The 27,612-nt window shown below is 48.5% G+C and overlaps 1 protein-coding gene across 1 annotated transcript in view; it reads left to right on the top strand.

Annotated features, from left to right (window-relative positions):
* Positions 1 to 27,612, top strand: part of PAPPA (pappalysin 1) — a 242,650-nt gene that overhangs the window by 196,835 nt on the left and 18,203 nt on the right. Inside the window, exons 18-21 of the mRNA XM_047831114.1 lie at positions 8,010 to 8,157; positions 13,731 to 13,840; positions 22,387 to 22,458; positions 27,357 to 27,455. Coding sequence (XP_047687070.1) covers positions 8,010 to 8,157; positions 13,731 to 13,840; positions 22,387 to 22,458; positions 27,357 to 27,455 — 429 coding nt within the window. The remainder of the gene's footprint in view (positions 1 to 8,009; positions 8,158 to 13,730; positions 13,841 to 22,386; positions 22,459 to 27,356; positions 27,456 to 27,612) is intronic.

The following is a 27,612-nucleotide window of genomic DNA, read 5'->3' as shown; positions in this document are numbered from 1 at the left end:
TCTCCATCACCAGTGAGACTGCTTTCCCTTTTACCTCTGCATTCTCAGTTAAAGAGTTTCTCTTACCTTTTCCAGCTGCCTCACTTCTAATCTTCCTTCCCAGGTCAGCTCAGGCACCCATTCCTCCAGGAACCCCTTTTACTGAAGGATGATTGGCACATGATGTTATATTAGTTGCAGGTGTACAACATCGTGATTCGACAAGTCTATATGTCACACTGTGCTCACCACACGTGTAGCTATCACCTGTCACCTTACAATGCCATCAGACTACCATAGACTACATTTCCTGTGCTGTACCTCTTATCCCTGTGACTTACTATTCAAGCCTATACCCCCTACTTCCCTTCACCTGTTCTGCCCATCCCCCCACTCTGGTGACTATCAATCCCAGGAACTCTTTCTTGAGATCCCTTCTACTGTTGGGCTCAGTGTCCCTCCTTGGGGTTCTCCAGCCCACCCACCCCCCAGCACTGGCCATACTGTGCTGCGATTCATTTCAGGTGCCCCCCTCCCCAGGCTGTGAAATGCTTGACCACCTCTTTAATCTTCCCTGAGTTTTCAGCACTTGGGACAGTGCCAGACACCTAGTAAGTGCTCAGGAAATGTCAAGCTATGAGAAAGAGCCACAGTGAACATCCAGAACCATCTCCTTATTTTCTAAATGAGAAAAACTCACGCTGGGAGAAGTCAGTCAGCTACCCAAGGTGACACAGCTGGGGTCACCTGAGCCAGAATCAGAGTCCAGGTCCTCCCAACTGCAGACAGACTGAATCCAACAGGCACCAGTTGAAAATCCTTCATAGAGTACACCCGTGGACGTCTGTGTACCCAAATCCTTCCCAGCCTTGACTGCCAGGGAAGCAGAAGCCAGTGCAGGAACAAGCAAAGGCCAGAGATTACCCCGGCCTCATGCAGGCTGATCAGCTCCCCTCTCCCTCCCTTACATAAAACTGTTGCTAACAGTTACCCAAACTGCTGAGCCAAATAATATTCTGGCCGTGGTCATGTTATCAAACTGGAACCCAGTCTGCCTGGGGCCTGCCAAGTACCTTTCATGGCCAGTTTGTATTTAAAGGAGAGGAAAATGTAAATTTATCAGACGACTCAAGCAGTTCTGTTTGGCAACCGGTGGAGAGGCTAGACGCGGAGGGGCAGGGTATTGCCTGTCGGCGCAAAGAATGAGGGGACGTGTGCCAAATGGGCTCCTAATACAATTGACGTTTCTAGTTTGTACCGAAAATGAATTTCCTCTACCCTCAGACCAGGGGCCTGAGAGCCAAATCTAGTATTCACCTCAGATCCCCTCTTGCTGCCTGTAAACACAGCAGAAACTTACGACCCAGAGCATCTTGAATTAAACAGCTTGTATAGAGTCGGAATTCTTTGCTTTCCAAACAAGTTCCAGATCCTGGCAGCAGGGACAGGGACTACTATAGGGGAGGTTCGTGTTCTCCCTCCCACTGCCACTAAAAGCACATTAACAAATAAAACCTCTGCTTCATTTATGCCTTGGGAGCCATGATGAACTCTGACTTTATCACTTTACCTGACTTTACCACTTCCTCATGGGAGGACCCGGGAAAGTTGTTTAATCCTTTAAGAGTCAGTTTTCTCATGACTCATAGTTTGTCTGGATTACATGAGATAGTAAAAGTACAGTATGCCTACGAGTACCACCCTGAAATTGTACAGTACACAACCTGTGTCACCATATATGGCAGCTCTGGGGAAGGCACAGACCACAAACACCTCCCTTTGAGGTCACTTCTAGTAGGGAGAATCCCTGATGCTCCATGTGGGCTCCTATAGAATCTGGAAACAAAGGCAATATCTTGAAAGTTATCCCTCTGTGGGAGGCAAGCCCCAGAAAGTCAGAGAGGGCGGCATCTATCACGCATGAAACCAGAATGTGGGGTGGGGAGATTGGTGTGAACCATAGGGAAGCCCAATTTCTTGCTCAAATAAACTGTAGAATATATAGGCTCTCTAGCCTAGCAATGCCCGGTAGAACTTTCTGCTATGATGAAAATAGTCCCTATCTGTGCTTTGAGATATGGCGGCCACTGGTCACATCTGGCTATGGAGTACTTGAAATATGGCTGGAGTGACTGAGTGACCAAGTTTTACACTTTATTTAATTTCAAATGGTTCAAATTTAAATGCAAACAGTCACACTAGTAGCTACCATATTGGACAGTTCAGCTCTCAAATTTATAGCGTTATTATTCCTGTGAACCATGACCGAGAACCTTGGTAATAACAGCTTTTTAAAGTGTTTCCAGGATGCCAGACAGGTGCCCCAGACTTTCACTCATTTCGACAACTCACAACAAACATTTGAAGAAGAAACATCATCCCCTTCTTCCAATGAGGAAAGAAGGCTAGGAGGCTAAGTTCTTGTCCATAGTTACAAGTGAGTGGGCGGTGTTGACGGGCCCCACAGCCCTGTTCTTCCCACTACCCCCGAACATTTCCAGGGCAGGCTAGTGCCAAAGGGCAAGAACTCCATCCCCAGACAGCTGGGGAGAAGTGCTAAGTGTCCCAACATTTAATCCAGCTCAGATGTTCCTGAGCTGTCCAAGGTGATAACTCAGGCCCAGTTTTGCAGAGAAGCACTGTGGGGAATTTGCAGGTGATTAGGGGAGGAGGGACAGAGTCTGTGGCAGATGCGTGCACAGGGCCCGCAGCAGGGGAGGGAGAGACTAAAGGTGCTTGTCGACCAAGTAATGCTCTTAACGGGGCTTTCAGTGGCTCAGGAGGAGCAAGACCGGAAGGGTGGGGGTAGAATCAGTGATGCACCCAGTTCATCACATGGGTCACAGAGGTGGCTGTGAAAGCCTTTCTGCCACTAGTGGTATGCATCTGGCTCCTGCCTTTATGGGCTCTGCTGTGGATACAGCACAGTTCTTGCATGCACAGTGCCTCTCCAAGCAGGGGCGGCTTTTAGGCTGAGCCTTGTGAAATTCTTGCCTAGGCACTCTGGGCTTCCTAGAGGAAGTTAGAAACTTCACAGGAGGTGGACAAGACCGAGGAGATCCCCCACTGCAGCCCGCTTATTTTACAGATGGGGCCACTGGAGCCAGAGAAGGGAAGGGACTTGCCTCGAGTCACACAGCAAGTCACTAGCAGAGTCAGAACTTAAAGTCTCCGATCTCCTAACCAAGGCATGACACATACCAGATTTTCTGCCCATCCTTCCTCCTACACAAAGGGCTACATGTCACCCTTGTACCTTACCTGGAAGATGCAATGTGCATATAGGGGCAACGCATTGCCTGGGGACGGAGGCAAGTAATTAATAGCAGCGGTTTATTAAGCATTTATTACTTGCTAGTCCCTGGGCTGAGTGCTCTACATGGACACTTTATTTAAGCCCCACAGCATCAGTCTGGCATTACTGCCCCAATTTGTAGATGAGGGGGCTGAGGTTCCATAAGGTAAGGTGGTTCTCTCTCTGTTATATAGCTAAGAGTGGTGGACCTGAGATTCCCGTTATTAGGTCAGCCTGCCTCCAAGGCTTTAAGCTCTTTATGTCCCATCTGTACAGCCTGGTTCTGTCCTGCTCTGAGGCTGCCATGTGTCTCTCTGCCATTATTTTGTCTATTCCCATCTCTGCTAAGGAGAAGAAATCTGATTCTCCCCATCTCCTCATCTCGCCTCCCCTACCCGCCTCTCCCCTCCATTGCAGTACAGGCACAGAGGCTTATAGTCAGGAGACCCAGCTCTGACACTGGCAATCTCCGTGACTTGGGCATGCATGCTGCCTTCCTGCTGTGGCTGCTGCCACTTCCAAGATGTTGGGGATGCTTGGGTTGATTCTGAAGTCACCCTAGATATAGCGGAACAGAGTGGCCCTGAGCCTTAGGTGACAGAGAGCCCCAGTGTGTGTTTAAGCTCTAAATGCTTCCCATAATCTAACTTACTTGGTCCTCGTGATGATTGTGTCAGGTAGTGGACCCCATGCCCATTTAGTAGCTGAGAAAATTAAGGGACATAGGTTAAGGAACTTCCCTAAATAACCATGGCTAGGAAGTTGCAGGGCTGGGATTTAAATCTCCATAGTTGGCTTGAATTTGGCTTGAGTTCATGCTCCTGACCATTACAGTGGCATTTAAAAACTCACTTTTTCACTTGCTAGCTAAACCTCAGTTTCCAAATCTGTAGCAGGGATATAATTTCTACTCTACTATGTCGTTAAAAGGATTTCGAAATGCCTGTAAAACACTCGGCACATGGTGGGTATTTGATAATATAATTATGATATGCCTTCAGCCCTTCCGGGGCCCCTGTGGCTAAAGAGACTTTGAGAGAGCCACACATGCTTTTATACAGATAGATTCACAGGCACAGAGAGGCAAAATGTTTTGCTGAGGGATGCTCAGACCTCTTGGAAGCGATTTCACTTTAGCATTCGGAATTGTGCATTCAGAACCAAGTGTACCCAGCAGGCTTCTTGCCCAGCGGTCTTTGGTTCTATCAGATTGTATCCTCAATGTCCAGTCTTCCATGGTCACAATAGACTTAACATCAAGGGTTAATTCTGAGGCTCTGTCCTAGCTGGTAGGTAAGCGCTGAGTGCACCAAGATCTAGTCCTAAAAGAGAATGTGGAAATCCAGAAAGGCTCCGGGAAGTCTGCTGTGCAGGGGACTCAGCAAAGACAAAGATGTGGAGGTGGGAAGCAAGAGGAATGTGAGACTAGAAGCAAAGACAGGTGCATAGCAAGAGATGGGGCTAGACTTGTCATCTGGGTTCCGCTCTGGAGGCCCTGGAGTGCCAGCCCACAAGTATGCCTTGTTTGGAAGTCTAAGGTGTCTTAGCAGAAGGTTGCCATCTTTTTTTTTTTTTTCTTTAAAGCATATTTAGTCAGCAGTAGAAAGTGCCCGATGAGCTGGGCAGGAGGGAGAGGGGCTGGAGACAGCAACACCAGTACCTTTATGTTCCCACCTTCTATGGTAGAGCCTTCTATAGTGGATTTCTCTATGGCGAAATTCCCTGAGCAGATTCCAGCTAGTTCTAATACGTTCTCTGCTGCAAACCGAGGTCCCCAGCCAACTCTGGCCCACGTAGTGCTGAGGTCTGCAGCCCTTCGGGGGCTGGAGGCCAAATGCATCATAGGCCCAGGCCAAGGCTCCAGGAAATTGGGGTCAATTCCCTACTCCCCCGAGGGCGCAGCAGAATCATGGGGCCTGGGGCTTGGGGCTCCGGGAGGGAGAGTCGGTTCTCTGAAGCCACATGAAGCTGCCTAAACTTTCCCTGATGTCACACACAATCTCTGGGGGTGGACTCTGTGAGTCGTCCCACAGCTGCATGCTTGGGATGGGCCACCCTTCTCCCGGGGCCACAGAGGTTCCCACTGCATTTGGAAAGACCCATGAGAGGCCCAGAGAGCCCCCCCCCCCACCGCCACCCCCTTTCTCTTCTGAATCCTGTCTCCTTGCAGCTGTTTTCTCAGACAGGGTAGCCTCAGCCTGCATCAGCTCTTTGAAAGAGCTTATTCATTTCCTTATACATGCACTCATTCATTTATTCCCTAATTCACCCATTTCTTCATTTGCTCACTTATGCATTTATTTCCTCACCCACACATTCATTTATGCTCTTGCTTATTAAACAAATTCATTCCATAACTCTCTACCGATTCGCCACATCTTTTCTTTTGTTAAACAGATAGTTCTTCTTTGTTGTTGTTTTGTTTTTGAGAGAGAGAGAGAGAGCGCACACAAGCTGCGGAGAGGGGGCAGAGGGCAGAGGGAGAGAGAGAAAATCCTAAGCAGACTCCATGCTGAGCACAGGAACCCGATGCAGGGCTTGATCCCATGACCCTGGGATCTGCCCTGAGCCAAAATCAAGAGTCAGATGCTTTACCGACTGAGCCACCCACGTGCCCCTAAACAGATAGTTCTTGAGTGAGCAAAAATATCTACTGAGTGATGAATGAATGGACCAAATTATCAGGACCTATTAGAAGTTGTGGAAAGGCCCTGAGGATGCAGGGACGGGTGGGGAACCGTCTTGGGCCTTGAGGGAGTTCATCATCTGGGTGGGAACAGATGATAAACAACAAGGCAGTGCATGGCAGAGACGTTGAGGTAGCACACTCTGCAGAGTTGGAGCAGCACTAGGACACGATAGTTTGTGCCAGACAAGGTGCTGGGGCGGGGAGGGAAACAAAGCAGCCAGAAGGCCCGTGAGTACAGAGGCATGGTGTTGTGAAATAGCTATGGTGCATTTGAGAATGCAGGTGATTTAAACCAAAATTCAAGGTTGGTGGTAGCATTGTAGGGAGCGAGAGCATGGAGAATTAGCCAAGGTTAAGGCTGTGGGGGCTCTGGAGGCCAGACACCAGAGTTTGAATGGTGGCTAAAGGACACAGGAGCCGTTGCATAGGTTTTCACATTGGTAGAGCATGATCAGCTCCTCTGGCCTCATACAGAGTTTCTCTTCTTATCAAAAGCTTGAAAGAGGGAGAGAACAGGGCACCTGGGTGGCTCAGTCAGCTAAGTATCTGACTCTTGACTTTGGCTCAGGTCATGATCTCATGGTTCGTGGCATTGAGTCCTGTGTCTGTCTCCACGCTCACTGTGTAAAGCCTGCTTGGGATTCTCTCTCTCCCTCTTGTTCTGCCTCTCTCCCATGTGCACTCTCTTTCTCTCTCTCTCTCTCTCTCTCTCTCTCTCAAAGTAAACAAATAAACACTTTTAAAAAAAGAAAGAGGGAGAGAATGTACAGTGTATTCTCAGATGGAAGGACCCCCATCCAGAAACCACTCGTGGTTCTCCATTCTCAAGGGACAGAATCCAAACTCCATAAACTGACATTGAAGCCACACTCTGCTTCTGCCCTACCAACTCCTCCTCTCTTGGATCACAGGATGAGAAACCTTGGGGAGCTGTCTGTTGCTCACTGTACTTCCTTGCATTTGCGCATGCCCTTTGGCCTTCCAGAAAAGTCTTTCCATCCCTGTTCTGCCTGTGATTCAATGCATCCTTGAAAACTCCTTTCCATATATCACTTCCTCTCCGGGGCCCTCCCTGCTTGCCCCTCACAACCAAAATTACTCTCCCCACATTGTCACGGCACTGCTACTGAGCATGGTCACACGGACATGACTGTCTCACTGTGGCAGATACTGGCTCACTTCACATTTGGACCCCACAGAGCTGGGCACAGTCTGGGCACTAAGAAATGGTCCTTGGCTTCAGGGGAAGGTCTGACATTTCCACAGAGCTGGACCTCCCATTAGAAGCCCAGACTTTGAAAGGGGGCTCAGAGAAAGGACCATGTCTGCAAGCTGCATTTGCCTACCACCTTGCAGAGGGTTGAGAAACTGTGTTGTGCCTGTTTTAAAGAGTTGATGGGAGGGCACAGATAGAAGTATCCCCACACCACCCTCTTGGTGCCATTGTTGCTGGAATGCAATGGAATGGAGCAAAAGGAAGGAAGGGAAGGCAAAAGAGAGGAAGGCAGTGTCCAGGAAGAAAAAGCTTCTCGCCTGCCAAGTTAGCATGTGGCAGAGCCCTGACATGGGGTACTTTCTCACTGGCTGAGATTAAGTAAGCTTTGCTCTGTGGCTACCTTCTCACGAACAGCCCTAGGACCCATGTTCTTCCTTGCTGTATGAGTTAGGGAGCATTTGGTCCCCTACCTTCTCAGTTATAAAAAAAAAAGATCAACACACGAAACAAATCCCTCTGACAAATCTCTGAAAGAGCTTGAAGCTAGGACATAGGAAACCTGGGAGATGGGCTCCATGGGCTCCCTGGGGGGCTTTGAGCAAGCTTCTTTCTTCACGGAGTCCTCAGTTTCCCCATCTGTAAAATGGAGATGTGAACAGTGCCTCTAGTTCAGGGTGATTGGGTTTTGTACATGGTTCAGAAACTGGTTGTGGAACACTCCTAGGGCTCTGGGAGATAAGGAGCAGTCTCCTCGTTTCTGTTGAGGGGCTTATGATGTTGAGGGTGGTCATCCCTGTTGGTCATCCTGACTGTTCTTGCGTGGTGTTCAGGGACATGGGAGCAACGTCATCCACTGCCGGAAAGATGGCACCTGGAGCGGCTCCTTCCACATCTGCCAGGAGATGCAAGGCCAGTGCTCAGCCCCAGACCAGCTCAACAGCAACCTCAAACTGCAGTGCCCGGACGGCTACGCCATCGGTACGGTGTGTGTGTGTGTGTGTGATGGTGCGAGCGGGAGGGGCAGATCCTTCTGGCAACCTGGGGCTGGTGCCTCGCTGGATGACTGGGCACCTCTACCTCATGAGGCCCTGTAAGGGGGAAACAAAGATGAGAGGGACCAGGTCCTTGCTCCCAGAAAGAGTAAAAGGCACGAATGTTAGAGAAACAGTGGTAAGTAGGGTCTTCCTGGAGTACAGAAGAGCTGACCGCAGAATCAGGAGACAGGGGGCTCTCAGAGGAAGGGACGCTTACATAGGGATTTGCAAGAGCTTGTTGGGTGGGAAATGGCATTCCAGACAGAAGAAACCATGTGGCAAAGGGAAGGAGATGTGGAAGCACCTATCACATTTGGGAAAGCAATGGTGGTCCTAGCTGCCTTTTTATCTGGAATCTGAAATTTTGCATAATACTCATCATTCATGAGTACCTACTATGGGCCAGGCCCTGCATCAAGCACTGTATAGAGGCACCATATTTTATCTGCCCAATGACCTTTGACATATGAGGAAACTGGGACTTGAAGGGATAACAGAACATGCCCTGAATCCAGAGGGCTCTTCTACTCCAAAGCCTGAGTTCTTTCCATGGCATCCCAGTTGCCTCCAACTGGAAAGATAAATAGCATTTTCAGAATATGATTTGCGTGGTGACAGGCGAGCTCACAGAGTGCTCACAGTGAGAAGAGACGACCTGGGGTTTGATGCCAGGGATTTGCCTGGTTGAAACCAGGTGCCTAGATGGATGCATTAATCACCGGCTCCGAGGCTTTCTGGGGAACTGGAGCATGCATTGAGTCTGACCTCAGCTAAGGGCGGTGATGCTGACCTCTTGGGCTGATTCCCTAATTGACCATGATGAAAAGCCCAGGGAATTGGATGTTCTTTCTCATGGCCAGTGTGATTTATGGGATAATCACCAGGGATGTCTGGAGCAGAAGGTTATCCTGCACACAGTCACTCCCAGTTACACAGAGCCAACAAGTTCTACACCCAGCACAATGGGAGCTGTCACTTCTTGTCCAGAAGCGAGGCCCGTGGTGGGAGAGGGGAGGTGTATGAGGCCCCATCACCTTTCAAAGATGGAAACACAGAGCCTGAGAGCGCATGTCAATTCTTCACCTAAATGTAGAGTAGGGATCAGCATTCCTGCATTTGGTCCAGAGAACTTGGTGAGAGTACCTCTGAGCGCATGGTTGCTCTCTCTGATGATTCTAAAGGTACTGTAAGTTTCTACAGAGGCACCAACCCAAAGGACCCTGACCAGGATGGCTGCAGAGAGGTGGCATCTTGTGGGTCTGCCAATATAGGCATTCGAGATGGTTGGGGCAACAGGTGTAGCAATGGTCAGTAACAGTGGCTGTTCCACCCTGAGGCCAATGCTTTCTTCTCTCCATCAGTCCTGATGGGTGTGCGGGGTTCTAGACACATATTTCTGTGATTGGGTCCCACCCCCAACTCAGTGTATACAAGTGAATATTCAATGATACTCAGGACTGGTATTAAGTGGCCCTGGGAGGAAATCTTTTGATTAAGTGACTTTTATTTAAAAACAAAAACAAAAACAAAAACTTATAGGGGGTCCTGGGTGGCTCAGTTGGTTAAGCATCTGACTTCAGCTCAGGTCATGATCTCATGGTCCATGGGTTTGAGCCCTGTGTCGGCTCTGTGCTGACAGATCAGAGCCTGGAGTCTACTGTGGATTCTGTGTTTCCCTCTCTCTCTGCCCTTCCCCCGGTCATGCTCTGTCTCTCCTCTTTCTCTCGCTCTCTCTCTCTCTCTCTCTCTCTCTCAAAAATAAACATTAAGAAAACTCATAAAAACAGACTTCCTGCATGTCTACATCCACTGATACGTTCAAATATATTCACACATGCAAAAATAAACACAAGCACAAATGCTTAATGACCAAACATAGACCCAAGCACATACATCATAAACTCATGCTTGGCATGTACACTTTAGCCAGATAAGTGCATCAACTTGTCACCTACACACACACACACACACACACACACACACACACACACACACAGCTACACATAGCATGTACACACCTGTGACATAATTACACACACATCACAAGCACAGACACATCTTACGCTCTGAAACATAAAGATGTGCGGAAGGCAAACATAACTCACACATGTACACAGACACATCCTGTGGCCAACCTCGGGACATACACTGCATTCCCATGCCACAACCACACATCACCTGGCTCTCTGCTTACCTAGCTAGAGGTAGGCAGAGGTGTGGCAGTACTATTCCTTTGCCCACGGAGCTTTTTTGTGATGAAGCAGAAAGGGAAAGAAGTTGGTATGACACTAGAACCTGAATGTCCCTCCCTTCCAAGTACCCATGTCCCCATTGCCATGCTGATGCCCCTTTAAGGAATATGGTGATCCAGGGTGGCTGGGGGGATATGGGGGAGCTAAAAAAAAAAAAGCAGTGTGGGACACTGAGAGATAACGATTGGGAAGGAGGGAAACCTCCAGGTCCCTGTCCTTCCCCACCTGCAAAGGCCCCCACATCAGATTCCCAGGTTGAGCCCCTCCCTGGGGAGAGCCCGCCTCACGAGGAGGGGATTTGATCAAAAGCCTTGTAATCAGGGGTGAGGGGTGTATCCCATCACAGGGGCTTAGACGCTGGGGGGCACATTCTGGCACCACCCAGAGGAGCTCGTTCTGGACCTCCCTCCCACTCAACACAGGCAGGCTTCTGTGGCAGTTAGGAGCCCTCAGAAAGTTGCTACAGGCAGGGGCCTGGTGAGATCACCCTCTGTAAGGATGCCAGTTCGGTTTCATATATCACAACACAGCAGCCTGGTCCTAAAGCCCTAGCACTGTGGGGAGGGGAGGGGAACACAGAGGAGGGAGCTGCGGAGAAGGGGAGGGCAGTGGTGGCCTCCTGTCTTGACCATATTTTCCCCCTTTTCCCCCTCTTGGGATAAGATAGCCTTTGTCTTTCCCTCAGAGGCGGCCTCTTGCTTTCGCAGAAGAGGATTTTATCATCACAGCCTCACTTCTGCCTTGCTTTCTAGAAGCTCCTTTAGAACGTGAACTCACGACAGACACAGAGCACTCAGTTTTTCCAACTGCTTAGTGACTTGTCCCCTTTTCCCATCACTCGTCTTTTTGGTACTTTTGCATCCCCTCCCCATTTCTTTTCTCTCCTCTGCCTTCCTTTCTCTTTCCTCTCTTGATCTGTATCTATCACTGGACTTGGAAGGCAGAGGGATGTGGGTTTTAATTCTTGGGCCTCTAACCACCTTCTCTGTAGCCTGAGCTCTGTGCACTGGTCTAACCTGAGACTTGGGTGTGATGACGACCCATCGCACGGGCTGGATATTCAGGAGGATGAGTGACCTATGACAACCACCTGCCTGGCCAGGAATCTGCCCCCACTTCTGGGCTCGGTGTCCCTGTGTTTAAAGAGAAGAGGTTGTAAACACTGTCCTAGACCTGCTGTCACCCCCCTCTTCGGTCCTTGTGAGTCTTCTGCACTAAAGAGGACTACAAAATGGCATTAAAAAGGGAACTGGTAGGGGCGCCTGGGTGGCGCAGTCGGTTAAGCGTCCGACTTCAGCCAGGTCACGATCTCGCGGTCCGTGAGTTCGAGCCCCGCATCGGGCTCTGGGCTGATGGCTCAGAGCCTGGAGCCTGTTTCCGATTCTGTGTCTCCCTCTCTCTCTGCCCCTCCCCCGTTCATGCTCTGTCTCTCTGTCCCAAAAATAAATAAACGTTGAAAAAAAAAAAGGGAACTGGTAGATAAACTATATATATGTGTGTGTGTGTGTGTGTGTGTGTGTGTGTGTGTGTGTGTGTGTATGTGTGTGGGGGGGGGATTTTACACATTCAGACATCACCCTTATCCACCCACCCACACACGTGGAAGGGAGCCTATAGAGTGGCTAACAGAATAGAGTTGGCTGTCTCTTGTGATTCGCTTAATATTCAAGGGTGGTCCTGGCAGTAAGCTGGAGGAATGACCTCCTTAGGGCCTTGGTCAGATTCTGACATGTCCGTGCTTTGCCCACATGGATGAGCACCATTTGAGAGTCATGGAGACATCTCATGGGATAGGCTTGATTTTCAGGAGACTCCAGAATGCGTGAGGTCAGGGCAGAGAATCAATGTACCAAATTATAGTCAAATTGGCAACCAAGCCACAGCTTGATGTCAGCTGTCTTCACCTGTGAAGTCCCTGGACCGAGGGTTTCTGTGGAGCACCACCCTGTTCCAGTTCATCACCAGTGCCTTCACCAGCTACCTGATTTATTTTGTCATTCCCTTATCCAGGTACCCAGTCTTTTATCCATGCAATCCTCCATCTGTGTACCTACTTCCTCCTTCATAAGATACCAGAATGCCTACTGATCGTTTACTCACCGTCCTATTCACTCACTCACTCAGTTCCTTGTCCATCTTTGCACTCACTTCCTGTCTCTTCCGCTCATTCCACACATACTTGCTGAGTGCCCACCATCTGCCATGCCCAGTGCCAGGCTCTGGGCATGGAATGTGGAGCACAGAGAGGGCTCAGGAGTTTACAGTCCGTCAGGGGAGAAAGCCGTTGATACAACAGTCACCAAGCCTTGACAAATGCTGGCATAGTGCCTGTCAGAGGGTCTGGCCTGTCAGGAAAGCAGGGAGGGCCTCTCGGAGCAGGAGGTACTTGGGTTGAGGTCCAAAGGGCCATAAGTAGTGCATTAGTTGAAGAAGAGTGTGAAGGGTCTTGAAGGCACAGCTCGGGAGGCATGTGTGCAAGCCTGGTGTGAGCAGAAAGCGAGGGGTTAAGAGGCTGTGCCGCATTCATGGGCTCACCATGTGCTGGGCTGATGGCTTACCAGGCACTGGGCTAGGCTCACGGATGAGTCACCCTCATCCCTGCCCATCCAGGGCATCACTGTAACTGCGGAAAGGTAGGCACAGGGAGGGGGTAAGGCCGGCACTGAGAGACTCATCATTGCTCAGCAATGATGAGAGCACACTGCCCTCACTCAGGTGCAAAAATCAGGGCAGGCTGCTCAGAGGATTTGAACTGAGCCATGAAGAACTGATGGGATTTGACCTTGAGTAGGCAGATGGGGGTGATTCAGGAGAAGGGGTGAATGGGAGCTGAGGTATAGAGGCGAGGGGTTGTTGCAGGACTCAGATGGAAAACCTAGTGCAGTCTGGCTGGCCCACCCAAAGAGTGAAGATGGTTAATGGCAGATGAGATTGACCGGACCATGGGAGCCCACGAACGCTGGACAAAGGGGATCACACTTTGTCCTGCTTGTGGGGAATCTTGTAAAGTTTTCAAACGAGGAAGGGCACGACCCAACTGGCCTCAGGGCCAACAAACATGGTGGTGGGTGCAGGCTAGATTGGAGACAAGAGAGCAGAGTCAGGGAGACCAGAGGCTGCCCTGCTGGAAGTTCCCTTCTTTCTCTGACCCTCAAGGCCAGGGTGGCCCAGTGCAGAGTGTCAGGGCCTGCCCTGTATGAGAACAGCCCGTGGACATCAGGGGACCGGGGGCTGAGCTGTGGCCTCACACTGTGCTTCCCCTCAGGGTCGGAGTGTGTCGCCTCGTGCCTGGACCACAACAGCGAGTCCATCATTCTGCCAGTGAACGTGACTGTACGTGACATCCCCCACTGGCTGAACCCCACCCGGGTGGAGGTGAGTGACAGAGCCGCCCCCCGTGGCAAGGGGAGGGCAGTGACCCTGTTGGACACTCGCTATGCCCCCAGCCCGCATCAGTCCTTGTATATATGTTGAGTCATTGACTTGTCGCACCTGTCGTGTGGGGTGGGAACCGTTCACAGTCAGTTCTCCAGGTCCCTCCGAAGGACCTTTTACTTCCTGCTCCACTGAATCCTGATGACAGCCTAGGAATAAGAGGACTGATGTCTGCAGTTTAGAGATGAGGAAACTGAGGCACCAAGAACCACACAGAAAGCAGAGTCAGCTCACAAACCCATGTATGTCTGACTGGGAAGTCTGTACTGGTAAGGATGGTGCAGTCTGGCTTCTCTAGACGAGCCCTTAGAAGGCCTTTCAACATTCCATGGCCTAGACTTCTGGGATCCTTCTCCACGCTTACCTCCTTTGGTGGAAAGCAGTTAATCTGCAATATGGGAATTAGTAACACCCACCGTTTATGAAGCACCCACTGTGTTCGCGTGCCCAGCACCCCGCACACAAGACTGCACTGAAACCTCAGAATCGCTGGATGGAGCAGGGGGCATGGCATCGCCTCCACCGCCTACTTTTGGACACTGAGCTCTCAGGAGTGCGAGGGCTCGAACCCAAGCCTGAGTCCAAGTGCAGTGCTCTTCCCACAGTGCCAAGCTGGCATGGTCCTGGCCAGAAGGCCACGTAGGCGCCTCCTCCTGGTACCCACTGCCATTGCCCAGGCCCACTTTGGGGCTGGCCACTCCCCCTCGTCGCCTGATCTATCCGAGGCCCTAGAGGCTTTGCGGGACCCCACTCTTGCCCTCCAGGGCAGCGGGGATCCTGGGCCTCAGGTAGCACCAGTTCCGGGCACTGGCTCACCCTGGAGAAGGTGAAGGAGGGAGGCAGGGCGTGCAGGACGATGTTCGGCTATGTCCCTCCCGGCCAGGCTTTCTGCCCGCGGAGCGGGGAGGCCTTGCTCTCCTGCTGCAGATCTCGCTCCGGATAGCTAGGCAGAACCCGATACCGGGTGTACGGTTTCTCAAATGAGCTGAGGGCGTGATTGCGAGGGCTTACTCAGCACTCCGCCCGTGGAGCTGGCACTGGACTGGGCCGGCCTGCCCAGCTCCCCCGTGCACCCCAGCGTTCTTCTCCTTCCTCTTTCTCACCTACGGCCCTCTGCCCCACCCCCAACTGTAGTCCCTTCCCCCTGCCCCGTCTCCGCTCTGTTTCTCTCTCGCCTCTCCCAAGACCTCTCTCGCCTTGTTCTGCCTCCCACCCACCCGTGCTCTTGCCCCTCTATCTGCCCCTGACTCTCCCGTGCATACCCGAGACAGCTCTGTCTCCCTAACCTCAAGCTCCTCATCTGTTTTCTGCCCTGAGCGTGCCTTTCCCCATCGCGAACCCAGAGTCCCCGTGTAGATTCTCACCGAATGCCCAGTGGATGCTGGTGTGCTATTACACACCCAGGGGCGCGCACAGAACCGCCAGGTCAGAATCTCAAGGAGGCTGGAGATCCAGCACAGGCCCCTGATTGTACAGATGGAGAAACTGAGCAGCAGAGAGGGAGGGGATGAGGCCAGGGTCATGAAGGATGAGAGCTGGGATCATGCCTTGCCATGCCTCCCCTCCCTCTGCCCTGCCCTGATTCCACATACCCAAAGGCAGGGGAATCACACTCCTCCACAGAGCAGACACAGGAGACCTCCCTCATGCCCCACTACCGGAGGTCTTCTCTGTCTGGGATTCAGACCAGTTTCCCCTGGCCCGGCTCCCACTCAGGCCTTTGCTCTGCCCCCTGGGTGAATTCCCACCCTTCCCACTGTGAGCCTGGGCACTAAAGAGTTCAGTTATAATTCACTGTGAAATAAATCCAGGGATTTGAAAGCCTGCAAGTCCCCCCCTTCCCCAGTTGCCCACCCGCTGCCTGCCTGCCTGCCCCAACCCCCACCCAGTTCCCTGGTCTGCCGGCCTTTATTGATGCTGGCCTACGGAGAGAGCCATAACGAGGTTCAGACCTCCACTGGTCTCCGGAGGCCTCATTATCCAGGAGGAAAAAAAAATGTGGTAGAAAAAGGGAGGAGGGTGAAGGGCAGAGATTGATGATTTCCAGGAATACGGCAGAAAAGCTGGCCTCTGCTGTGCCCTTGCCCCTTGTGTGACGAGAGCGACGTGGAAACAGAGCAGGCCCTGGGTAGCTCTGCTTTCTGAGGCCTGCCTCCCAGGGCCAGCACAAGGTAGATGGGTGGGGGCCAGGCTCTTTTACAACTCCTGTCACCTTTGTCCCCGGGTGAGGGTGTGCGAGGCCACGACTAATGGACGCCTCCTGTGAATCGGGCACTGGGTCAGCCTTTACTTACACCCGTCCCCTGACACAGTCCGTAAGGTAGGTCTTAGTGTCTCCGTTTTTCCCGGAGAATGAATGGCATCTCAGGGATGGAAGCCACTTGCCTAAGAGAAATTGAAGAGACACCCCGGCCAGTCTAATGCAGTTTTCTCCAGCTACCCGTGCCGTCTCTGTTCAATGCATAACAATGATAATAAAGGCAAAATGTTGACCGATGGCTTGCCAGGGATTGTGCTGGTAAATAGTTAACAACTGGCTGTCCACCACTGCCTCCACCTCCGCCCCCTAAAATAACCGTATAGAACTCTGACTTGTAGCATTTGCTAATGACAGTGGTGTAAAGACTTCCCCCCATGGCAGACGTCAGGTTCTCCAAGTTGCCCTTATCGCACACAATGTTGGGAAGGGATGGGCATTACCACCTCTCATGAGCCCACATGACAGGATCTATTTTAAGTACTTTACACGTATTGGCCTGTATGACAAGAACAGTACCCACTTAGATGAGTAGAATCTCAACACTGAGGGCATGTGACTAGTGCACCAGAACAGTGGCCTTTGCAAAGGGCAGGCCCACGGTCATCTTGCTTACAACGGTACTGCCCTTAGTGCTGAGTACACAGTGGGTTTCGCTAAATACTTAACGGTTGCAGGGTCAGGTGACCAAGGTTCTAGTGCAAACCCAGGCATCTTCTTGCTGTGTGTCCTTGGACAAGTCCTATCATTTCTATAAGCTGCAGTTTCCGCAACTGTGGAATGAGACATAGTCCTGGATCAAGAGTCACAAACTCAAACACCCACAGGAACCAGGCAGGCAGGATAAATGGGTGAAGCAGGCCAGGCCTATCGTTCTGTATATTAAATACCTAGTCATATTATTCATAGTAGTAGCAATGTTTTACTCTACGTATTTCAGTCAGACAGACTTAAAGAAAATATATCAAACACCCATGTACATACTATCCAACTTAAGAAATAAGAATTTTTAAATACAGCTGGAAGTTTTTCTTACTGAGATTGAACATATATGCTGACCCTTAGCAAGAGATTTGAGAAATTTGTATGTTTGCGGCCACTCCTGAAACCACTACCCAGGTCAGGGTCTGTGACTCCCCAAAGATCATCCCCTCCCCATGCCAGGCAATGGCTGCACCAATGAGATAACTTCTACTGGGGGTTTCTTATTCCTTTTTATTGAGGTATAATTGACATATAAAATTATATTAGTTTCAGGTGTACTAAAATGTTTAGTTTTACTTTCAAAAACAAGAACACTGTGTCCCTTCATTTTTTTTAAAGTTCTTTCCTTTGAAAGCCCCCACTCCCCCACCCCCACCCCCCACTTTTGGAAGCGACAGGGATATGGAATATAGGGAGAAATCTTCCTCTCCTCTAATAAATGAGATGATACAAACTCAATGACAGATGGAAATGTCTCTTGGCTCTGGTGCTGGAGAGACTGCAGGGAATGGTAGAGACAGTGGTGAACTCTGGAAAACATCCTGCTTCCCAAGGGGGCTCTCTAGCCAAGTGTGGCAATGTGGAAATGTATGCCTAGTACGGCTAGAGTTTCCACTTTTTCTTGAGAAAAAATAAGAAATCTGGAGTCTTTAAAATGTAAAATCTCTTAATTTTAAAAAAAATACTGGCAAATAATTTTGACTTCTGTTAAGCACTTTGTGTGCCAAACCGAACATTTCTGTGGGTTGTGTAGCCTGGAAGCCGTTGGCTTGCAACCTTTGGATGAGATAGACTCCCGGCCCTGGGCATCTGGAATTCTGGGTGTCACCAGCCCCAAAGGAGCACCTCAAATCTGCCCTGCACCTTGACTGGGTTACAGCAAATGTAGTTCACAACCTCAGAGGCTTGTAATTCCTCTAGGTACTTGAGACCTTGGATTTTATAGTGGCTCCTGGAAAAAAAAAAAAAAAGGATGGAAGGAGGGAGGAAAGGGAGGAGAAGAAGAAAAGGATGAAGGAACTTAAGGGAAAGAAAGGAAGTCATCGTTTATTGAAGGCATCATTTATATAGGCATGGTTTGTTAGGCAGGTCAATAAATGCCACCTCATTTTGTCTCCACCATACCCCAGTGAGATCAGTAGGGTCACCATTTTACCCATGAGGAAGCTGAGGTTCTGAGGGCTTGTCACTGCCCAATTCACATAACTAATGTGGTTCAATCAGAATTTGAACCCAGCGCTAATTCTTCTGCATTTCATCATGCAAGGCAACCACCTTCCACATTATAAATCATAATTCAACACTTGCAGACAAAGGATGCAGAATTCTGTCCTTGGAAGAGAAGGCAGCACTGTAGGAAACCCTGTCAAGAGTCCACAAGGCAGAGATAGAATGGTTCTGAGTGGACATGAAGTCCAGTCTATCTGATGTATGGATGGAGATACTGTGTGCCCTGGAGGTGAAGCCCATGGATGGAGAGATGTGTCAGGGATCCAGTGATTTCTCATTCACTCATGGACACTCCTATGCATCCACTCACTTGCTCATTGGTTCATTCACTCATTCAAAAACATTGACTATGCCCTTCTAAAGGGCAGGCAGTCCTCAAACACCAGGCATACAGGGGTGGAAAATGCCTCAACTTTTAAAGAAAGCCAGAAGCTCCAGAACTGCTAACAAAAGGCAAAAATAACTTAAATGGTAGAATTTACTCACAGTAAGGCTTGTAAATCAAGGACAGAATTAAGGAGAAAAGAGGGCTCATCCTAAAAGGTATTAGGAGAGGTATCTGATCTGAGCCTTAGGATGGGGAGGCTCTCTTAAGATGCTTTCTCACAGGTCTTCAGCACTGCCTGGGACCCATCTTCTCTGGGACTCATCTTTGAGACAGTCCTCCCCCCACCTCTCTTTGTCTCATAGCCTCTCCACCTTTCTGAACCTTGGTCTTTCCATTGGTCGAAAGAGTCAACTATTTTATACTCACAGTTTTGGGGGCTAGGACACCGTAAGTGAGAATGTAGGCTTCCAAGTATAGACCTGGAAATCAGAGAGCCGTGGGCTTCATTCCTGACTGTCATTGCCTCTGTGTATGGTTGGGAGCAAGTTGTTTAACTCCTCTGTGCTCTGTTTCCTCCTGTGTAAACCAGACTCAAAAATAGTAGCATGCTCATAGTTATGGTGAGAATTAAGTATATGAAGCCTCAAGCACAGGGAGTGTGTTGATGAGGACGAGGATAATGATGGCAGGGTAGGTGCCTGTGCTTTGCTGATGATGAGGTGACGACAGTAGTGCCGGTGGGTGCTAATGATGGCAGTGGTGATAGCACTGGTGGCCTGGGTGTTGATGCTGACGGTCACTACAGCCAGGAAGACAGGGTGCTCTATTCTTCCTAGGCACACCCACCGTTGCCCAGGTAGGAAACGAAAGCCATCTTACAAAACCTGGTCTGAAACCTGGCCTGCCTCTCACTGGCATCCAGAGGAACAAGGCTGACGTTTGCAGGGGCCCATCTGGGATCTCCCACTTTGTGGTGTAAATAGCCTAGCCTTCCCTTCAGCTCCTGCCCCTTACCCGCTTCCCAGTTCTCCTCACATACAGAGAGGTCCTGTGGTGAGACAGGTAGGGCGTGCAGCCCAAAGGAATAGTGGAAAATCCAAAAGCCTTGGAAAGATAAATAGGCTCCTGCGGATAGTATAAAAGTCCTTTCTCTGAACTCACGTCAGGTAAACCTCAACTGACAGAAACTTGTACAACCACACCACGACACTCCTACTAAACAGGGGGAGGGATGGGCATCAAATCCCTTGTGGATCCTAACCCTGCTGTTTTCTATGACTTGAGCCATTACCAAGTGCCCCTCCAAGCATCCCTGTTTTTTGGCTGGGGACAGACCCTCAGACCCAGAGATGAAAACCTGGATAAGGTGTCCCAGAGAAGGAAAGCAGGTGACTCTCCCCACTTCTGGCCCTGGGGCCAGGAAGCACAGGGCACCAAAGTAGCTGGAAGCTGGAAGAAAGGAACCCTGGACCTACTCACATTCCTTCATTTGGCCAATGTGTTTGCTGTGCTCCAGGCCTGGTCCTTGGGAGAGACAGAGATGTCTAAACCCAGGTCCTCGGTTAGCCATTCCCATACCACTTATCTCAGTGCATCATCACAACAAGCCGATGACATGATTTTCAGGACCCATTTCACAGGCAGGAGAACCAAGCCTCAGAGTGGAAATTAAAGCAAATTCAAGTTGAATTGCGTCCACATCTGACTTACCTCAAAGCCCAATGTCCTTCCCATATATCACCTTTTCTAGGTGTAATGGGAGAAGGTAGACAGGGACAGTAGGGGCAGTAGGGGACTATGCAGTAGACTTCACCTTGCATGATTGATGGTCACATCCTCAAGTTACGTTGTTTGTCCAAGACCTTAATTTAATTCTACCTACACTAAACTGGTCCTGTAAACTAAACACTGTGGTAGGCTTTATAAGGGCTCTTCTGATACTCTAGAAGAGAGGAAGCCAAGTAAAGAAAATACAGCCTATTGATAAAATCATCTCAATTTATTCATTTATAGCCATCTCGGCCATTCATTTATAGCAAAAATATTTCGTGGGCATCCTCCATGTGCCAGACGCCATGTTGCACGATCCAAGGGTGAACCAGAGATGATGTGTGGCAGAGAAGAAAGGCACCAACCCAGTCTTAGCCAGATCTCAGAGTCATGTGATTCCCTTTGTTCCAAGCTCACCAAGAAACCTAATTCCAGTTGGGTTCCCACAAAGGTCTGTCTTCATGGAGAAAAATGGGTTAGTCACATGGTTTTCTGTATTCTGGCCCATTTGACTGTTCATTTCTTAACTAAAATTAATCAACTGGCACCCATCCAGGAGAGCGAGCCCTTATCTTATAGACTTCCATGGCTGATCCCTCACACAATTACCTCTCATTGCAAATCTGAGCATTGCCTCCAGGTTATTTTTATTTCATTTTTTACAGAAATCAGTGTAATTTTGGCGTGAAATGTAAGGCATCTATGGCAGAATAGAGAAAGGAGCTTCTGGGATCATTATGTTAGCCCCATTCCTAATGTTATTTACCTTTCTAGTTTTAGCTTTCTTTTTTCACCTCCTTTAAGAATTATCCTCCTATTGGGTTTTATGTTACGAGCTTCCTTAAATAATTTCCAAAACAAGTGCTTGCTTCCAAATCCCAGTTTCTTCACTAAACAGTTATGCAGCCAGGGGGATTTATTCTCCTTATGACCCGAGATTGATGCCCACCTCACCTCATGACGAGTAATAAATAAGATAATGCATAAAGTAATTAGTACGAATGTACTCAATATATTTTAGTTGTCATTGTCGTAGTAATAATAATTATTATTAAAGGAGGCTATAAATAAATGCATATATGCATATCTATAAGCTCTGAGGGGGTTGGGGAAGGCACCACAGAGGAAGTAAGTCCTGAGCAGCAGTTTAAAAGATAACTGAAGATTCCCCAGGAGGCAAGATGGGGAAGGGCATTTCAGTGAAGGAGAACAGCCAGAACAAAGTCACAGGGGTGTGGGAGTATGGACAATGTCAGGGGATTGTGAGCGGGCCCATATGGCATGGCGGCAGGTGGAGGCAGGGAGGGTTCTCTGTGTCTCCAAGGGTTCTGAACCAGCCCACTGCTCTCAAACTGTAGTATATATCAGAACCATCTGGCAGGCTTGTTTTTAAAATGTGGAGTCCCAGGCCCTGGCCCTGGAGGTTGGGATTCATTAGATCCAAAGCAGCTCTGAAAAATCTGCCTCCTTAATGTGCTCCCACAGTGCCCCTGATGAAGATGGTCCTCAGCACATGCTTTGGGAAACCCTGCTCCACACTGCTCTCCCATCTTCCTGCTAGAGCCAGATATCCACCCTGCCTCATCCGCTTCCTCCCTCCACCCTCCCTCCACCAGCCAAGAATTTCCTGAAGGGCCTTTCTAATCGCGTCTTCATCCTCCCAGTTCTGTTTCTCTCCAGCCCCTATTCCTGCCGGGAAAATACAGAATCATGACACCTACAGCAAACACATATTATTGTGATCTTATGATTCCTGTTATTTACAAGTACCTGGGCAAATTATTCATCTAAATGCCAGGGTGAAATCAGGGCTTGGAAGATCCAAGAAGAGGTGGGGTGGTTGAATGTGAGATCACTGAAGAGATGACTTCCTTCCAGCCTCAAACCCATCTGACCACTCTCTCCCTCTCTCTGCAGAGAGTTGTCTGCACGGCTGGTCTCAAGTGGTATCCTCACCCTGCTCTGATTCATTGTGTCAAAGGCTGTGAGGTGAGTCCCTAAAAATGATCCTGCTGTTGTTATCATCATCATTATTATTGTATATTAATCATGGCTGTCATTTGCTGTACCTACTAAGTGCTGTAACTATCCTTTTTAATAGACTTCTTGGACAGAGATGAACAATCTGATTTTACAGATGGTGGAACTGAGGCACAGTTCAACAAACATACTCAAAAATACATTTAATGGATAACAGAATTGCGATTCCTAAGCCTGTATTCAACATAATACTGCATCTGTAAAAGGGAGGGAGGCCATATTGATTTTGCATCTTTAATATGCCAGGCACATTACCCAGATTATCACATTTAACCTTTACAGAACCACAGGAAGCATTTTTTTTCTTTCTAATTCCTACTTTACTGCTGACCATTACTTAAAGATCACTTCCTTTTGCTACATGTTTGTCATTCACTTATTCTTTGACCCCAGAATTAATATGGACATCTTAGACCCGACCATAGGCTGAAAGTGGAAAATCCTCTCTGACTTCGCAGTTGAACTGTTCCCTGGAGTTTGAAATGATGATCTATCTCTGTCTCAGTGACAAACCTAGGGAGGGACAGGGTACTTAGGATGTCATGTGTATTCTTAAGGGGGCACTGTCTATGGAACTAAGAGATATTTCTGTGGACCCCAAGTCCTTTGTGGTTCTTCTCAGCTGACAGTGAAAAGGAGGCTCCAAATTCCATCCAAGTGGATGAACACTTATCTGTGGTGCCCCCAGAGCCCAGTCAGGAAAACGCAGGTGAAAAGGACTATATTGTGCTTTAGAAAACTTTGTGGGTTTTTTTTTTAATTTATATATTTATTTTGAGAGAGAGAATGGGAAGGGCAGAGAGAAATGGGGAGAGAGAATCCCAAGCAGTCTCCACGCCCAGTGTGGAGCCCAACCCAGGACTGGAACTCAGGAACCACGAACCTTGAGATCATGACCTGAGCTGAAATCAAGAGTTGGCCACTTAAGTGACTGAGTCACCCAGGTGCCCCATAGAAAACTTTGTATTTGATGAAATTCTTAGAATGTCAGAGCCATAAATGCTCTTCTAGATGATCTAAACCTGACTTTTTATTTTAAAGATGAGGAAACTGGGACCTAGATAGTAGCCAAATCTAAAATTTGATGGAATGCCAAAATTGGAAGGGTTCTTAGTATGATCTAATTTAGTGTGATCTACTCAATGCTTATATGGAGTGGAAAATGAGGGTCAGAGAGGGGATGGACTGCCCAAAGTTGCACAGCATAAAAGCCACAGAACCAAAGCATGAACCTGGGTTTCCTGACTCCAGCCCAGTGCTTTTTCTCCTCCACTAGGCCACCTCCCACCCATGAAACACCTCGGAACTGCAAGTGTCACAGGACAGTCCCTGGGCCACACTTTTGTTTCTGTGTATTGGTTAGGAGCTCCCTATAGCATCTTCTCAGGGCACTTGACACTGTAGTCTTTAAGAACCTCCATTCTTCCAAGATTCAGCCAGGAATGGCAAAATCAAGGCCAAGGCCCAGGCCCTGTGGCTGTTGCTTCCTTCCATCTCTCTGGATCGGTCCAGTGCTTTGCAAAAAGGAAGCTTGGATTACCTGGGTGCTTGTTCTGCTGAGTTGGCGGTCTGGGCAGCCAGTGTGACAGCAGAATTCGATCCCTCCTTTGACTCAGCACTGGGGCCTAGGAGACCCTCACCTGTCAGGCTCTGAGCACTGCCAATGATGCTTATCGCCTTTGCCCTTGTAGGTGCTCCTCCTCTCCTTTACTCCTCAGCTTAGAGCTAATAGTTTGCCTCTTACCTGGGGCTGAAAACAATGCCTGGAAGAGATACAAATGCTGGGCCAGGAAGGAGCCATCAACCTGGAGTGTCTAGAGGTAGCCAAGACTGAGAAAGGGTTTTGAGACTCCTGAGCCCTCTACCCACCCCCCTGCCCCCACCCTATCCAAAGTGGTCATTCACTCACTCATGCGTCAGAGCTTCACTGATGCCTGTTATGTGCCCAGCACTACTCTGCATTCTGGGAACACCATGATCTTAGTCAAGTGAAAATAGTAACTATGCTCTTCCTGACTCATCTGTGGTATCTCCTTGCCCCTTGTCCATCCGTGTATCCGTTCCTGAGGTTTTACTCAGTAAACATGTAAGGAATGTATATTTGATACAGTTTTGCTCAAATTGCCACACGTTTTGCTAGAAAATCTAGGATGCAAAAATAAATGACACACATTCCCATCCATCAGGAACTCATAGTGTAGTAAAGGAGATAGACAGTTAAAGAGAGAATTCTTAAAGATGTACCAAGCGCTGTATCCAAAACAAGTACAAGAAGCTGTAGAAACACAGAATATCCGGGGGGAATTAGAGAAGGCATTTTGGAGGGATGAGGTTTGAACTAGATCCTGAAGGTTGAATTCCTCACCTGAACATGTTAGTACTAGTAGTAGCCATGAGAAATACCACCGATGGAAAAAAAAAATCTCTAGTGAAGTTTTTCACATGTTATTTGCTGTCTCTAGAAAGTCTCCCTTCTCCACACTCATCTAATTAACCCCTGCATGTCTTCGGATCCCAGCCAAAACGTCATTTCCTTAGGGACACCTTCACAGAGCTCCCTGATTAGGTTCAGTCCTCTTTAACAACATCACGTACCTTTCCTCCATAGGTCTTATCAGAGTTGAAATTGGCAATTAGATGTGTGATTATTTGATTAAAGCTTGCCTGCTCACTGAAGTGTAAGGTCTGGAGGAGTAGGAGCTCGATCTATATTGACTCACTATTATGTCTTTTTCTTTAGCATAGTGTATCACACATCGTAAGCATTCAGTAAATATGGTTAAATACAAGATGGATGCGTAGATGGGTGGACAGATGCACGGATGTGCCGCAGGAAAGGACACACAGCTAGTGATGAGACTGGAGATTTTTTCCGGGGCTAAATGATAATGATAATAATAATAATAATAACAATAATAATAATAATTAAAAGAACCAGTTTCGTTTATTTTTTCTTCTTCTTTCCTAGTGACTCCTTTACCAAACCAGTTCCTTTTATTCTAAGGAAGGTGCATTAGGTTTCCTTCCTTCCTGTATTTGATATAAGAAAGACCCTAAAGATCAGAGCCCATAGGCAGGTCTCCTAAGGCACAGAGAAGAACCAAGGGCTTATCCTTTGTTGTTTGTGCCTCTCAGCTCAAATATGAATGTGATAATGTGTTCATTATGGCAGGTGCACAGCAGAGCCACACTTGTTTTCATAGCCATGCACCTGTGCACACATACATCTGAGAACAGCTCTTGCCTGTTCTTGGTTCTGTCTTGCTAAGATGCTTTTAGACCCTAACAGGATAGTGAGGAAATGGAATCTGGCATCATGAGTTGGGGGCGCAAAGGCTCTGTGAATTTGGGGCAGAGATGCAAAAGCCAGGGATGCCACGGGGGTGGGGGTGACTCTTTGTGGAGCTCAGTTCTCCCCATAACAGTCAGGATGCAAAGGAGAGACCATTGGATCAGAGGGGTTGTGTTGAGATGCAATGGTCTTAGCCAACTGATGACACCTTTCCCATCAGTGAGTCACTGAGCATTAGAGCACCCATCCTGAACTTTAATTAGAGTGGTTTTGCTTTCAACTGCTTTCTATAGTAAAGGGTCATATGGTATTGTTTTTGATGGGGCAAGGGGTATGCTTATTGTTTTGAGAAATCAGTGGACCTAGCCTACCTCCCTATTTCATTGTGCTAGGAGTCTTGAGACCCAGTGAAGATAACCAGTTAACCAAAATCACCAAGTAACCCCTCCAGTTCACTGGGGTTTGTTAGACTAGAGCCCAGATTTTCCAAACCTGCATTTCCACTATGCCAATGCAATCTATTCAATTTCATAAACATCTCTAAGAGCCAAAGTTGTGCCCAGCGTTAAAATAGGTGATAGGGAGATAAAGATGAACTGGATGTTGCCCACATCTTCAATGAGCTCACAGTCTTACACCAGCTACATGTTCATAAACAGAAAACAGTGGCTAAGTGCTCAGATGGGGAATAAAAAAGTGTTAGGGGGTTTGCAGATACTCCTGACTTTCCTGTAAGATTTCCCTGGGTTCAGATCAGTAATGACTTAACTCTGTCATCTTTTCCTGATTTCTGTAGCACCACAGAGTTGGAGGAGCACACGGAAGAAAAGCAACAAATCAGTTATGTGCTAGATATAGGCTAGAATGGCAAAGAAAAAAATATGAAGCCAACTTAGATTTAAATCACTGCTCTGCCCTGCCAGTGTGATCTTGGCTGGGCACTTTTCTTGCTCTGAGCCTCAGAATCATCTGAAAAGAGGGAAGAGCAAAGCTTACCTCACATGTTGTTTGGAGAACAAAGACAACGAACACATAAAGCACGTGACGTTAAGTACATCTGTACTCCAGTGCTAGAGGAGAGGGAGCCCACAATCACATACGGACAACTGTGCCAAATTCCTATGAATTCTTACTTTTGATCTTTACAATTCTGGGTAGATTGCATTCAGCTTATATTTTATTATAAATCGTGTGTCTAATTACCTACTACTAGGAAAAGTAGGGGGAAGGTGCTCAAATTTTCTAATCTTTTCGTGAAGTAAAATGAGTCCTGCTTTGGAAAGATGTAAGTGATCTATCCTGTGGCTTTGCATACTCCTACAAGTGTGTCCACCAGCGTAACCATAATTTAGTCTGGGAAAACTCAGCTAGGTAAGTCTTTAAAAATGGCAGAAGCGATAACTGGTCTAAGAGGGTGTTGAGACTTGAAGCCAGGTAGGCTGTCTGCAAAGGCTTTTAAAAGGTTGAGAGATAGCTAGACAACCGCAGGGCCATTGCTCACCCACTCAGGATGCTAACAGGCCTCCTTCCCTTCTGCCTCTCTCCCCCTTTGTAGCCCTTCATGGGAGACAATTACTGTGATGCCATCAACAACCGGGCTTTCTGCAACTACGATGGTGGGGACTGCTGTGCCTCTACGGTGAAGACCAAAAAGGTAGGCCCCTGGGCACCGCCTCCTGCAGGCCTGCCCAGCTTCCCAGCCAGGATCACCCTACATGCTGGATAACCTAGTGCCTTGGTTGTGTCAGCACTTGCTCACAAGCTGTACTGTACTGTATTTTTTTTTTTATTTATTCTTTTAGGCAGTAGTT

The sequence above is a fragment of the Prionailurus viverrinus genome, chromosome D4 (assembly GCF_022837055.1).
Source record: "Prionailurus viverrinus isolate Anna chromosome D4, UM_Priviv_1.0, whole genome shotgun sequence".
NCBI classification, from domain to species: Eukaryota; Metazoa; Chordata; class Mammalia; order Carnivora; family Felidae; genus Prionailurus; species Prionailurus viverrinus.
Note: the sequence above shows the minus strand (reverse complement) of the source record. Positions and strands in the feature narration are given on the sequence as shown.